The 13,192-nt window shown below is 41.9% G+C and overlaps 1 protein-coding gene across 3 annotated transcripts in view; it reads left to right on the top strand.

Annotated features, from left to right (window-relative positions):
• SLC17A8 (solute carrier family 17 member 8) overlaps positions 1 to 12,881 on the top strand; it is a 67,843-nt gene extending 54,962 nt beyond the window's left edge. For all 3 annotated transcript variants that reach the window (XM_084957494.1, XM_084957493.1, XM_084957492.1), the window contains 3 exons: positions 1,723 to 1,833; positions 8,198 to 8,325; positions 10,494 to 12,881. In XM_084957494.1, coding sequence (XP_084813620.1) covers positions 1,723 to 1,833; positions 8,198 to 8,325; positions 10,494 to 10,838 — 584 coding nt within the window. In that variant the 3' untranslated portion in view covers positions 10,839 to 12,881. The remainder of the gene's footprint in view (positions 1 to 1,722; positions 1,834 to 8,197; positions 8,326 to 10,493) is intronic.
• Positions 12,882 to 13,192: the final 311 nt, after the last annotated feature.

Below are 13,192 nucleotides of genomic sequence, written 5' to 3'. Positions count from 1 at the left end.
TTTCCCAGATGGTAAGATTTCTCCAGAAAAGAGACGTAAGTGGTGGGAGGAGCATATGGCAGCTGAGGAAACAGTCCATGGAAATGCATGATGAGCACAAAACAGTACTGTGCCCAGGAAACAGCTGATAGGTATGTATGACAGTAGAGGGCTTTCCATGGACTATGGGTGGTGGGCAAGGAGGTGAGAGTGGCAGAGGATAAAACTGGAACAGCAGGAGGATTTGTTCTCCAGCACTGTGCTTATAGTGGAACCATTGACAAAGACTTAAGTAAAGGGGCAGCTGATCAGATTTGTGGTTTAGAAAGATAATAATCTAGAGGGTGGGTCATAGGAAGAAGAGATGGGAAGACCAAGAAAAAGTCTGTTGAAGTTGTCCAGGTGGGAGGTAATGAGGCCCAGAAGGAAAACAGCGGTAAAGGAGGGGAAAGCAGAGTTCGGATCTGACAGATATTTCTGAGGCCGAACCCACAGATTCTTATGTGGAAGCTGAGGAAGAGAGAGAAGTCCAAGGTGATTCTGAGATTTCTGCATTGGACTTTGAGCGACCACTTGTTGAGCTTTGCCCGTGGGCTGGTGACGATGCTCAATACCTTACCTCCCCAATTTCATTTCACCTTCCAATGCTCCCAGGTTGTATTATTAGCTTCATTGGATGGTGGCGGGGGTGGGGTGGGGGGGAGATGAAGGACCTTAATGGTGGAGTGACCTGTCCGTGATCACATCATTAGTGATTTTGAGGTGAACACTAAACTCAGACCTGTCTGACAAAGTCTGGGTTCTAAATACAGGTGGATAGAAGATTAATTTGGAGAAGGACAAAATGTGGCGGTAGTTCGCATTGTTTGTTGAGGAGTGAAAACAAGGGGAAGAGAGAGTTGATTTGGGCCTGTAACTCAAAGGACAACTGTGGGGCCATGTCTGGAATCACCAGCGGATGGTCTCCAGGGTGAAGCATCGGTGCATTGTCTTCCGCCTCCCAGTGTACTTCGTGCTCCACCTTTCTGTCTGCTATCAGCTGCACTTGTGTATGTGTTGATGAGAAGAAACATCTTCACAATTTCCTCATCTTTTTTTTTTTTTAATTGTGCTGGATTCACTTATTCTGAAGGAAAGGAACAGAAAGTACTTTCGTCCTGCTGTATTTTCTATGCAAATATCTCACGGCTTTATGAAGAGGCCTGAGGGCTTTGCAAACTTCTGAAAGGGAAGAATTTTCCCTTACGCTTTACAAGTGGTGGGGCTCAGCTTTTGGTTTCAGATATTCACTATGGCTTTCTGGTCCTTTTAGCAATAAACTCTTAGAGAGTCATTTTTCTTTTTCTTCTAATTTTCCGTGACAGCCTATAACTTATGTCAAAGGAGAATCATTGATGGTTTTCATATTTAGAAATGGCAGGAGGACCGACTCATAAACAACTGATAATCAACATCCTGCATCCCACAGCATTATTGTCCCTCCTGGGACCATTCACCTGGTGTTCAAGTTGCAGTAGGAAAATGTTGGAAGGCTCACAGAACTCCTGGGTGATATTAGCATCATCCTATAGTCAAGAAACAGCCTGACAAACATTGTAAACATTATGCCAGAATGTATATACTGAAACCTTGGGTCCACGGAAATAGAAATAAATTCTTAGTTGATAAATTTAAGAACTTGGGCTGACTGACATGAAAATGACATTTCTCTCCCTCCCCACCCCCCGCTGTTTTCATCTGCAGGTTTTGGCATGGAGGCAACCTTACTCCTGGTGGTTGGCTTTTCTCACACCAAAGGGGTGGCTATCTCCTTTCTGGTGCTTGCTGTGGGATTTAGTGGTTTTGCCATTTCAGGTAAAGTGTCCTTTGGGTTTCCAAATCTTTTCTGTAGATAGAGCAAGGCTTGGAAGAATGGAAGGAAAGGATATGTACCATCTTCCTTTGGTAGCCAGGTCATTTCCAAGAATCAGGGCCACTGGCTAGAGACTTGCATCTTGTGGGGATGACTTTATAAAATCACTGAGGACTGAGCTTCGGAGCCCAGTCAAGCTGGAATTGTCACTGCTTTCTCCATCTTGGAAAGAGACACAAGTGCAGGCACCCCCTCTGCACCCCCTGAGCAGAGCGTGTATCTCTGGGTGAAGTGGTACCTTCATATTTTAGCAGCAGGTCGCCCTGCCTGACAGATCTTGTGGTTTTATGAGCCTCATCTCCTGCTGGAGAACTGCTAATATTAGCTCAGAAAGTGAAGGATGTAGTCATTTGACATATAGGCATAGAATCGGAAGGCTTTGTTTTTCTTTTTCAGGTTTTTCCTGACTGCTTTGTTTGTTTAAATAGTCTGAGGGAAATGTTTTAATTTATTTATCTGTATTTTTCAGATTCCTTTCCCATGTAGATTATCATAGAATTTTGGGTAAAGTTTCCTGTGCTATACAGCAGGTCCCCATTGGCCAGTCATTCTATATACCTCAGGTGCATATGCCAATTCTAAACCCCCACTCCCCCCGGCACCCAATCTGTTAGAATCAGAAGTTTTTAAGGGTGGAAATCTTCTTTGGATTTGTGTCCACTCTGTAGCTTTTCATTTTCCAAACAAGGAAATGCAGGTCCAGAGAGGCCAAGTGATTTTCCAAACAGGCTGGAGCAGGAGGTAGAAGAGTGGTGATGAGGAGAGCTGACATTGATCACGCGCAAGCGCTGTGCTGGGGACTTTCAAAGCCCTCTCCGTGTAGTAAGCCCTGTAATTCTCACAGCTACCCTAGGGCTCTCAGTCTCCCCATCTTATAGGAGCAGAAACCAGGCTACTGTGTGAGAGGTCACAGTGCTATCCTATCATGTTTTGTAGACTTCAGAAACTCCCTATGCAAAACTGTTGAAAAAAGGAAAATTTAGGTTTCTTCCTAACTTTAAAATATATTATAATACTAGAAAGTATCACTTACAAAATACTGCACATACGTTGCATCTATCTGACAACACTGTGAAGCAAACGATGTTATTGTTTTACTGAGGAGAACTTAAAACTCAGAAAAATTGGGTACTTTTCTGTTGTCACACAGTTGGTAGCAAAGGAAGAACTCAAGTGCGCACTACCCAGCTCCACACTTGTGCTCTTTTTTTCTTTCTTTTCTTTTTCTTTTTATTTTCTTATTTTCTTTTTTTTTTTTTTTGTGGCCACACTCACAGCGAATGGAAGTTCAAGGCCAGGGATCAAATTCAAGGATCAGCTGTGACCTATGCCACAGCTGTGGCAACGCTGGATCCTTAACCCATTGTGCCAGCCAGGGATCGACCCTGCCCCATGGCAGAGACAACGCAGGATCCTTAACCTGCTGCTCCACTGCGGCAACTCCACATTCCATGATTCCAAGCTGTCTTAAAGATCAGATAGGGTGGTAACCTTCCAGAACAGAAAAACATGGAACCTCTGGTCTAAACTACACTAAAGCAGGGGCTTGATCTTATCAAAATGCAGCTGACACTTGAACAACATGGGGGTTAGGGGTGTTGACCCTCCACACAATCAAAATCTGCCTGTAGCTTATACTCAGCCTTCTACCTAAGATGTTCCTCTGCATCTTGGGTTTGGCTGTAGCCTCGATTTCACATCTAAGGATTCAGATTTGGCATCGGAGGATTCAATCAACCTCAAGTCCTATAGTACTGTAGTATTTACTACTGAAAAAAAAATCCACCTGTAAGTGGATCTGTGCAGCTCAAATCTGCTTTGTTCAAAGGTTAACTGTAAACAGGGCTGATAAACTGTTAAATTAGTAAAAAAAAAAAAAAAAGTCTACATTAAAAGTACCTTGCTGCTAACAACTTCGCTTTGGGAATGAACAGACCTGGGTTTGAGGTCCCTATTTACTACTTAATATTTATAAAAGAAAAAATTTGCTAAATTATTTAAATCTTCAAGCTTCTAGTTTCCTCGTCTAGAGATTGGAGAGATGTAACAGCAACTTCCTGGGGTTGTTGAGAGATTGTAATGAACTGTGGTAATTCATTCATCTACCTGCCTTCCCAAGAGTCAGATGCTGTTCTTGGTACTGGGGATATTGTAGTGAAATAAAAAAAAAAAAAAAGATTCTGTCCTCATCAAGCTTACATTCTAGTGAAAATAAAGAATTTGAAGGCCTGAGCCCAGTGCCAGATGCATTAAAAAAAATTTAACAAATGCTCACTCTTGTTCAAATTTTTTTTTTTAAATCTTTTTAAGGCTGCACCCGAGGCATATGGAGGTTCCCAGGCCAGGGGTCGAATTGAAACTGTAGCCACCACAGCCACAGCAATGCCATATCTGAACCATGTTTGCGACCTACACCACAGCTCATGGCAACGTCGGATCCTTAACTCACTGAGCACGGCCAGGGATCGAACTGCATCCTCATGGATACTAGTCAGATTCATTTCTACTGAGCATGATGGGAACAACATGTTGTTCAATTATTATTTGCTCTAGTGCGGTGATTCTCAAAATTTAATGTGCATACAAATCACCTCAGGACCCTGCAAAATGCAGATTCTGAGTTAGCAGGTCCAGAATCCTGCATTTCTAACAAGTTCCCTGGTGATATTGATGCTGCCGATCAATAGTCCACACCTAAAGTAGCCAGGATAGAGCAGTGGTGGCTTTTTTCCAGTAGAATGTTGAGGAATACCTTCCTTTGATAGCCCTGTGATGCAAAAGAGATTCATATCCGGTCCCCAGAGATATTGAAATATCCGGGCTCTTACTGTCCCCGGATTGCCAATTAAGCCATGATCAGAAGGAGAGAAACACAATAGCCCAAATCAGAGTAGCTGCCATTTTTTATGCAGCACTTATTCCACGCCAGCCACTTTTAAGACATGATTTCATTTAATCCCTGTAGCAGCCCAATGAGAAGGGTATTGCTATGTTCATTTTACCAGTGAGAACCCTGAGGCTTGGAAAATTGACTTAACTTACCCAGGTAAATGAAGTGGCTGAGGTTGAACAAAGCTTTGTCTGACCCACCAATGAGACTATGGGAGAGATTATGTCATGGGGCTGCTGATTCCTTGGGATCTGCTATCTGCCACCTTTATAGGAGTTAATAGGTGTACCAGGGAAGACTTGCTCAAATTAAAAACTAATTGTGGAGAAGAGAGCTGAGACAGATGAGATCAGAAAGATACAAAGGATGGGTGATGCTTGCTTTAGTAAATGTCCTATGGGAGTTCCTGCTGTGGCACAGTGGGTTAAGACTGACTGGCTTAGGTCACTAATGAGGTGCAGCTTTGATCTCCAGCCCTGCGCATTGGATTACAGGATTCAGTGCAGGTTTGCAGCTGCAGCTCAGATTCAATCTCTGGCCTGGGAACTTTCAAATGCTGTAGGTACAGCTCTGAAAAAAAAAAAAAAAAAAAAAAAAAAAAAGAAAGAAAATCTCCTATGTAGAGAAGATAGACTCTCCTAATTTGTGTGCAACTTGTATCTGCTTCAAAGAAATCTATCAATATTTTAGTTTCTCAATGATTTTCCCTCTGAACACTAGGATTGTGCAGCTAGAAACCTGAAGGGCTTTTCTCATATTATCTTTAGCTGAATGTAGATGCCTAGGCTTTGTAGCAGAATATAATACTTGACAATCATATTAATTGCTTCTTATCCCTGGGTTCTTTTATAATAAGGTGTTTATCGCATTCAAATCAATAGTAAGTTTAATTAATCTTGTAGCTCCTTTTATATTCTGATTTTCTGCCACTTTAATCTGACAGAAAGTTTTTCTCAAAATTCTCTCTGAATGAGGTAGGAAAAAAACAACCAGCAAATGTGCCAGATTAGAAAAAAATTTTTTAAAAAATTCTATATTCAGATTCTTTGCACAAACAAAATAGAGAATTGAAAAACAAAGACAAGGGAAAACAAAAATATGAATAAACAAAATCTAAAACCCACTGCTGTAATTTCAGAGCTCATATTGGTAATTCATTAAACAATTATTTACTGAGTCCCACTAGGTGCCAGACACTTTGCCAGCTCTGGGAGGATAGCGGTAAACAAGGCAGATGGATCACCAACCGTAAAGAACCTATATATTGGTTTTCATCTCTGTGTACCTAGGTAATTAACATATATTATTTGACTTAATTCTGACAACAATTTTATAAGAAGGATTATTCCAGTTTATAGATGAAGAAGCTGAGGTTCAGAAAGTTTAAATCATTCGTCCAGGTTTGCATCTCAGTTAAGCCGGAGCCAATGTCTGACTCTGAAATGCACCCCTGGGCAATAGCGGTAGAGGTGGTCCCAGTGCCTGATGCCTCCTCTGTCATAGCCCTGCCTTCCCCTTCCTTCACCCCTCCTTCATCCCGCTCATTCCTTACCCTGATAAGCAGATTAATAGCGAGATGTGGGTGATTTCTTATTTTGCAACTCCCAATGGCGTCATCTGTTGATTGAAGACCTCAAAGGAGGGCATGCTTGGCAGCAGTGGCAGCAGTAAGAGTGTGCTGGTGTTAACAGTCGTGATAGATAGAGCTTAGCTGTTCGCCAAGAGCACACACGTTTCCCCTGAGTCTCATCCCACAGCATCTTTATGAGTTAAGTAGTAATGTCACCCCTCAAAGTGGAGATGAGGAATCAAAGTCCTAAAAATGGCTTGTTTACGAAGTGGGAATAAGAGGATGTGGAATGGATTGGGAGATTGGGGTTAATAAATGCAAACTGTTACATTTAGAATGGATAAGCAATGAGGTCCAGCACGGGGAACTATATCCAATCTCCTGGGATAGACCATGATGGAAAATAATATATATATTTTTTGTCTTTTTTTAGGGTGACACCCAAGGCATATGGAATTTCCCAGGCTTGCAGCTGAGTTGGAGCTGCAGCTGTTTGCCTACACCACAGCCACAGCAATGCCAGATCCGAGCCACATCTGCAACCTATACTTCAGCTCACAGCAATGCTGTATCCTTAACCCCCTGACTGAGGCCAGGGATCGAACCTGCATCCTAATGAATACTAGTCAAGATTGTTATCACTGAGCCACAATGGGAACTCTGGAAAAGAATATTAAAAAAGAACGTGTGTGTGTGTGTGTGTGTGTGTGTGTGTGTGTGTGTATGCGTATGACTGAGTCACTTTGCTGTACAGCAGAAACTGGCACAACATTATAAATCAACTATACTTTTTTTTTTTTTCTTTTTAGGGCTACACCTGCAGCATATGGAAGTTCCCAGGCTAGGGCCCAAATAGGAGCTATAGCCACTGGCCTATACCACAGCCACAGCAACACCAGATCCAAGCCGCATCTGTGACGTACACCACAGCTCATGGCAACACCGGATCCTTAACCCACTGAGCAAGGCCAGGCAGGGATCAAACCTGCGTCCTCATGGATGCTAGTCAGATTCATTTCTGCTGAGCCACGACAGGAGCTCCAACTATACTTTTTTTTTAATTAAAAAAATTTTTTTTGGCCGTGGTGTACAGTGGCTTGATGTGGGATCTCAGTTTCCAGACCAGGAATTGAATCCCAGCTGCAGCAGTGAAAGTGCAGAGTCCTAACCACTAGACCACTAGGGAACTCTTTAAATTGTGCTTTACTAAAAAATAAATAAGAAAGAAACGACATTGTACATCAACTATAATCTATTAAAAATTAAAAAAAAGAAGTTGGGAATTAAGATTTGAGTCCATTTTCCAGTCTTCAAATCAGTATGTTATGTGAAAGTATTTTGTAAATGATTCTGCCAATGCTTGTGTAAACCTTTGTGATCAAAAAAGAGCCCTTTCCATTATACCATGTGTTCACGAAGGCGGGCCTGCCTATAGTGGCTTTTTGTGAGTGAGTTGAGAGTTAAGAGGTAGGCTATCATGAGGCAGGGCTTGCATTTAATCACATTGTACGTGATTGTGTGATTGTTTTCTCTGAATCCATGTGATCCAGACTTTGGGCGTTTCAGTATTGCCCCAAACACCACTATTTTGGAGTTCTAAACCTAGAAGGTACAGGTGCCACATTTCTCCCCGTGGAGAATCCACAGTAGCCATTGCTAAGCAATCAGAGTATGTTTCGCTGCTATGTGCAAACACAACCTGATAATCCTTAACCCAGCCCTCTCGGTAAAGGTATCCACTAGTTACATGTAGAGGAAATAGATGGATGAGAGTGGGGGAACAGTAAGTGTATGTATTTGGAACCTGTTCTTGAGTCTGATTTTCAGGTATGTGGCTTCACTGCAGGTTTTAATGTCAACCACTTGGACATTGCCCCCCGCTACGCCAGCATTCTCATGGGAATCTCAAATGGAGTGGGGACGCTCTCTGGGATGGTCTGTCCCCTCATTGTGGGCGCCATGACCAAGCACAAGGTAATGGTTTCCTTTGGGGCTGTGGGCAGCAGTACACAGGACTGACGTACTGCACAAACTCGCAAGGCTCTACCCCAGCCTGCGTACGTGTAGGTGTCCTTGACTTGGCTGAGTCCCTTGAACCTCTATTTTTTTCTTTTATTGCTTCTTCTTTAAAAAAATTATTGTTTATTGATGGCAACAGGGCTGATTGATGTTTGACTCTTTGTTTCTTCAACCGAGAAATATAGTGTGTGTGTGTGTGTGTGTGTGTGTGTGTTGGGGGGGAGGTGCTAATACCACAAGGACTATTTTGACTTTTTGTCTTTTTGTTGTTGTTGTTGTTGCTATTTCTTGGGCCGCTCCCGCGGCATATGGAGGTTCCCAGGCTAGGGGGTCGAATCGGAGCTGTAGCCACCAGCCTACGCCAGAGCCACAGCAACGCGGGATCTGAGCCGCGTCTGCAACCTACACCACAGCTCAGGGCAACGCTGGATCGTTAACCCACTGAGCAAGGGCAGGGACCGAACCCGCAACCTCATGGTTCCTAGTCAGATTTGTTAACCACTGCGCCACGACGGGAACTCCACAAGGACTATTTTGAGACACAAAGAAGAAACGGAGGTAATCAATGCAGGATAAATAAATTACCCATGATCGTTTTATAATTCTAAGTAATTAAATATTACAGCTTATTTCCATCTTTTAGCATGTTCTAGCATGAAAATATTGAACAGTTATACTTCCTTATTATGAAGAAAATAAATAAGACATTAATGACCCTTCCTGAGAACCTACAGGGTGTGGCACTAGGTCATTAGGGAACCTATGCGTATTTAAACTAGAGTGGGTGGTACGTGTGGCCCCAGAACTATCCAGAGCTCAGCCACAGGCCACATTGTTTAACTTCTGTCTTTGCAAGGATTTTAGGTGCTGCGTTCTCCAAATTTTTTTGATACTCTTGGGTTTTTACTCAACCATTGTTTGTTGTTGCACTGCCTATCACAAATAAGACTTTAGAAATTCCTTCAGCTTTTTGGAGAAGAAAGTGTGGGATTACTTTTCTTATTTTTTGATAGACAGGAAGGTGGGCTTTGAAGACTTGATAGGCAGAGAATCCATGTTTTCTGTCTCTGCTCAGAAGATGATAGGATTGGTAACATGATAATTCAATCCCAGATACTATCTGCCCCCTAACTTTAAACACAAATGCCTATTATTTTTTGTTTTATTTTATCTTATTTTTTATTGTTGCTATTTTAGGCTGGCACCCACGGCATATGGAGGTTCCCAGGGTAGGGGCCCAATCGGAGCTGTAGCCGCCGGCCTACACCACAGCCACAGCAATGTGGGATCCTTAACTCACTGAGTGAGGCCAGGGATCCAACCCGGATCCTCAGGGATCCTAGTCAGCTTTGATAACCTCTGAACCACGAAGGAAACTCCTTCCATTATTTTTTGATATAGTATATTTTCACAGAAAATGTGATTATAAATAAGCTATTGACAGTCAAGACCAAGCGTTTTCATGGCTCAAATTGTTATGCATCCAATAGCAAGCAAGAGGGAGGCTGCTGATATTTTCAATGGTAGGTTCCTAAAGCAAGTTTAACTCAACCTGTCACGTGTGTGGAAACTCCATTTGTATACTTAGAAGAGCTGAGAAATGGTGGGGCAGGGATTTTACCTGATATTTATTTATTTATTTTTTTTAGCTTTTTTCTAGGACCACACCAGCAGCCTGTGGAGGTTCCCAGGCTAGGGGTCAAATTCGAGCTACAACTGCCGGCCTCTGCCACAGCCACAGCCACAGCAGCATGGGATTCAAGCCTTGTCTGTGACCTACACTACAGCTCATGGCAACGCCAGATCCTTAACCCACTGAGCGAGGCCAGGGATCAAACCCGCATCCTCATGGATACTAGTTGGGTTCATTTCCACTGTGCCACACCAGAAACTCCCTGATGTTTATTTTGTAAAGTATTTTTCTGAGTTAAAAAATACATATTCATTGTAGTCTTGACTTCCATGTTTTAAACCCTCAAATTCCATTTGGATCCTGGGCATGCTTCTGCCACACATTTTTCCAAGAAGTGCAGCATTGTCTTTGGGTGACCAAATGCTTTTGTCCTAGTGGAGGCCTCTGGAAGACACCATTATATTAATGGTTACTATGTTTCCTTGTTTAGACCCGAGAGGAATGGCAGAACGTGTTCCTCATAGCTGCCCTGGTGCACTACAGTGGGGTGATCTTCTACGGGGTCTTTGCTTCCGGGGAGAAGCAGGAGTGGGCTGACCCTGAGAACCTCTCTGAGGAGAAGTGTGGGATCATTGACCGAGACGAATTAGCTGAGGAGACAGAACTCAACCATGAGTGTTTTGCAAGTCCCCAAAAGAAGATGTCCTATGGAGCCACCACCCAGAACTGTGAAGTCCAGCGGAAGGAATGGAGAGGACAGAGAAGAGGGACCCTGGATGAGGAAGAGCTGACCTCCTACCAGAATGAAGAGGGAACCTTCTCTGATACGTCCTAGTGTCTGAGGGGCACTTCTGTCTTCTCCCTGCTTTAGCATCAGAAAATATTCATACCTATTGCCTTCTCCATAGCCTGGCTTGTCGGAGGGTCAACTACAGGGACACTGGATGTGGAGGAGCAGGGAGAGGAGATTTAATCAGCAATAGGGAAGAAAAAGGTATCATCTTATTACCTTGAAATGACAACTTGCTCTACGTTGACAGAATGAGTATGTGTATTTATGCATATATTTATGTGTGTGTATATATATACAATTTTTTGATTGGCAATTGACTCTTCTTTCAAAGAACTAAACTTATTCAGGAAGGAATAACTAGAAGAACTAGAAGAGACAGTACCATGTCTTTCAAGGAAATGGAAGGAAATGGGGATATTTGGCCTGGAAGAGAAAAAATCAAGAGCTGCTACTATATTTCTTAGAGCAGCCAGGCAGGGGAGGTTTCCTATTCCTAATAAAGGCCACCACTTATGAAGGCCCTGTATTGTGCCAGGTGCTTTAGAAAATTCTCATTTACTCTTCATACCCCTGTGACATACATTTCTTATGCCCATTTTGCAAGGAAGAAACAAAAGCAACAAGGGATTGACTTGCCCAAGGTCATTCTGACAGGGACAGTGCTGAGACTGGTGGAGCCCAACATAGGTGGCAGTTTTGGAGAAGAGGGTTTCACTTCAGGTGAGAGAAAGACATTTTTAATAATGAAAACTGAAAACGGGGGTGGGTTGTCATGTGGATAAGTGACAGGCATGGGGGGATGGAGAACACTAGGGTGATGTGGCAGAGAACATTCAAACATTACATGAAGGACTGGATTCAAAGGTCCTTAGGGTCCCAGGCAATCTGAAGAGTCAGATAATTCCGTGAATTTATAGCTTTTTAAATAATGAGGATCACAGACTATGTGAAGGATTCAAATAGGTTAAAAAAAAAAGTTGAAGACAAAGCTGAGAAAGATAGCACATTTCCAAGAATCTGATAGTCAGAACGGATGATAATAAGTAAATTAAATGTCAACCCTTTATAATACCAAGAATGTGGTTAAGTAACGTCCCAAATTGCTTCAAAATCTTTAAGATGTTTAGTAATTTAAGAAGCTGGTTCATGCGTTTTATTAGGTAAAATTCTTTTAAAAAGAGTCTTCTATTAAAAAATGTGTATCTTTAGCGATTTCTGCTGGTGATATTAGGAAGTTTGATCAACTTATACAAAATTATGATTGAAGTATTCCTAATGACTGCATTTGGAATGATATTCGGGGAAACTGCAATAATATAGCAGTAGTTAAATGGTGAAATACTAGAATTTAAACATCTGAGACAACTAGACCCAAAGCGAGTGTTGAAAAATTAATCTTTGCATAAGGCAATAACGTGAATACTCTCTAGATATATTTTAAAATTTAGTGATATTTTAAAACAATGTTGGCATGTAAAAGGGTGTTGGAAAGTAAAACTATTTTCCTGTTCATTGTTTTTGAAAATTTTATTTCTACTTTTAGAAGAAAAATATAATATCGCAGAAAAATTGTAGATTTACTTATAGTTTGTTATTGTAAAGTGTTCCCCCCCCCCAATTTCTTCCACTTGTATACTTCTGGTCCCTAACTGTATCAGCAGAATTGTAGTGTATTTTGTAAAAAGAATAATTTTGAAAAAAATTGCCTGATTCTCTATCAAATAGTATATTTATGTCATTGGTATATCATTTGTGTTAGCATATATCTTTAAAACTTGTTAGTGAGTGAATCCATGTAAATTCCTGAGAACAGTTCCTGGCATGTAGAAAGTGCTCAGTAAACATTAGACATCATCATCATTACCATCTTTTAACCTATTGGGGAACTTTTCACTTGAAAAGAAAGCATGCTATGTCATTTTCATCCATTCATCACAGGATTTATTGTGAAAGTCGTCCTGTTTTCTAAGTAAAAAAAAAAAAAAAAAAAAGAGATATTTGTGGTAGCCAGTGTTTTTTCTTCTGTTAATGAGGTCAAATAACTATTAAAAAATCTTATGATTATCCTTAAGGTAATATTATAAAGTATGACATGAAGTTGTATTTACTCCATCATTTTCTTCCCTCGCCTCGCCTTGCCTCGCCTCCCCTCCCCTCCCCTCCCCTCTCCTTTCTTTCAAGCATATAGAATTTCCCAGGCTGGTGGTCACATCAGAGCTACATCTGCTGGCCTGCACCACAGCTCACAGCAATGCTGGATCCTTATCCCACTGAGCGAGGCCAGGGATTGAACCTGCATCCTCATGGATCCTAGGTAGGTTCATTACCACTGAACCACTACGGGAACTCCTACTCCACCATCTGAAGTCAGCATGCTATGCAGAAATTCCACATTT

This window comes from Sus scrofa, chromosome 5 (genome assembly GCF_054392235.1).
Source record: "Sus scrofa isolate SSC_HxYL_T2T_F1_AM1 chromosome 5, Sscrofa_HxYL_maternal_Yorkshire_Landrace_v2.0, whole genome shotgun sequence".
Classification (NCBI taxonomy): Eukaryota; Metazoa; Chordata; class Mammalia; order Artiodactyla; family Suidae; genus Sus; species Sus scrofa.
This window is presented reverse-complemented; position numbering and strand designations above follow the sequence as displayed.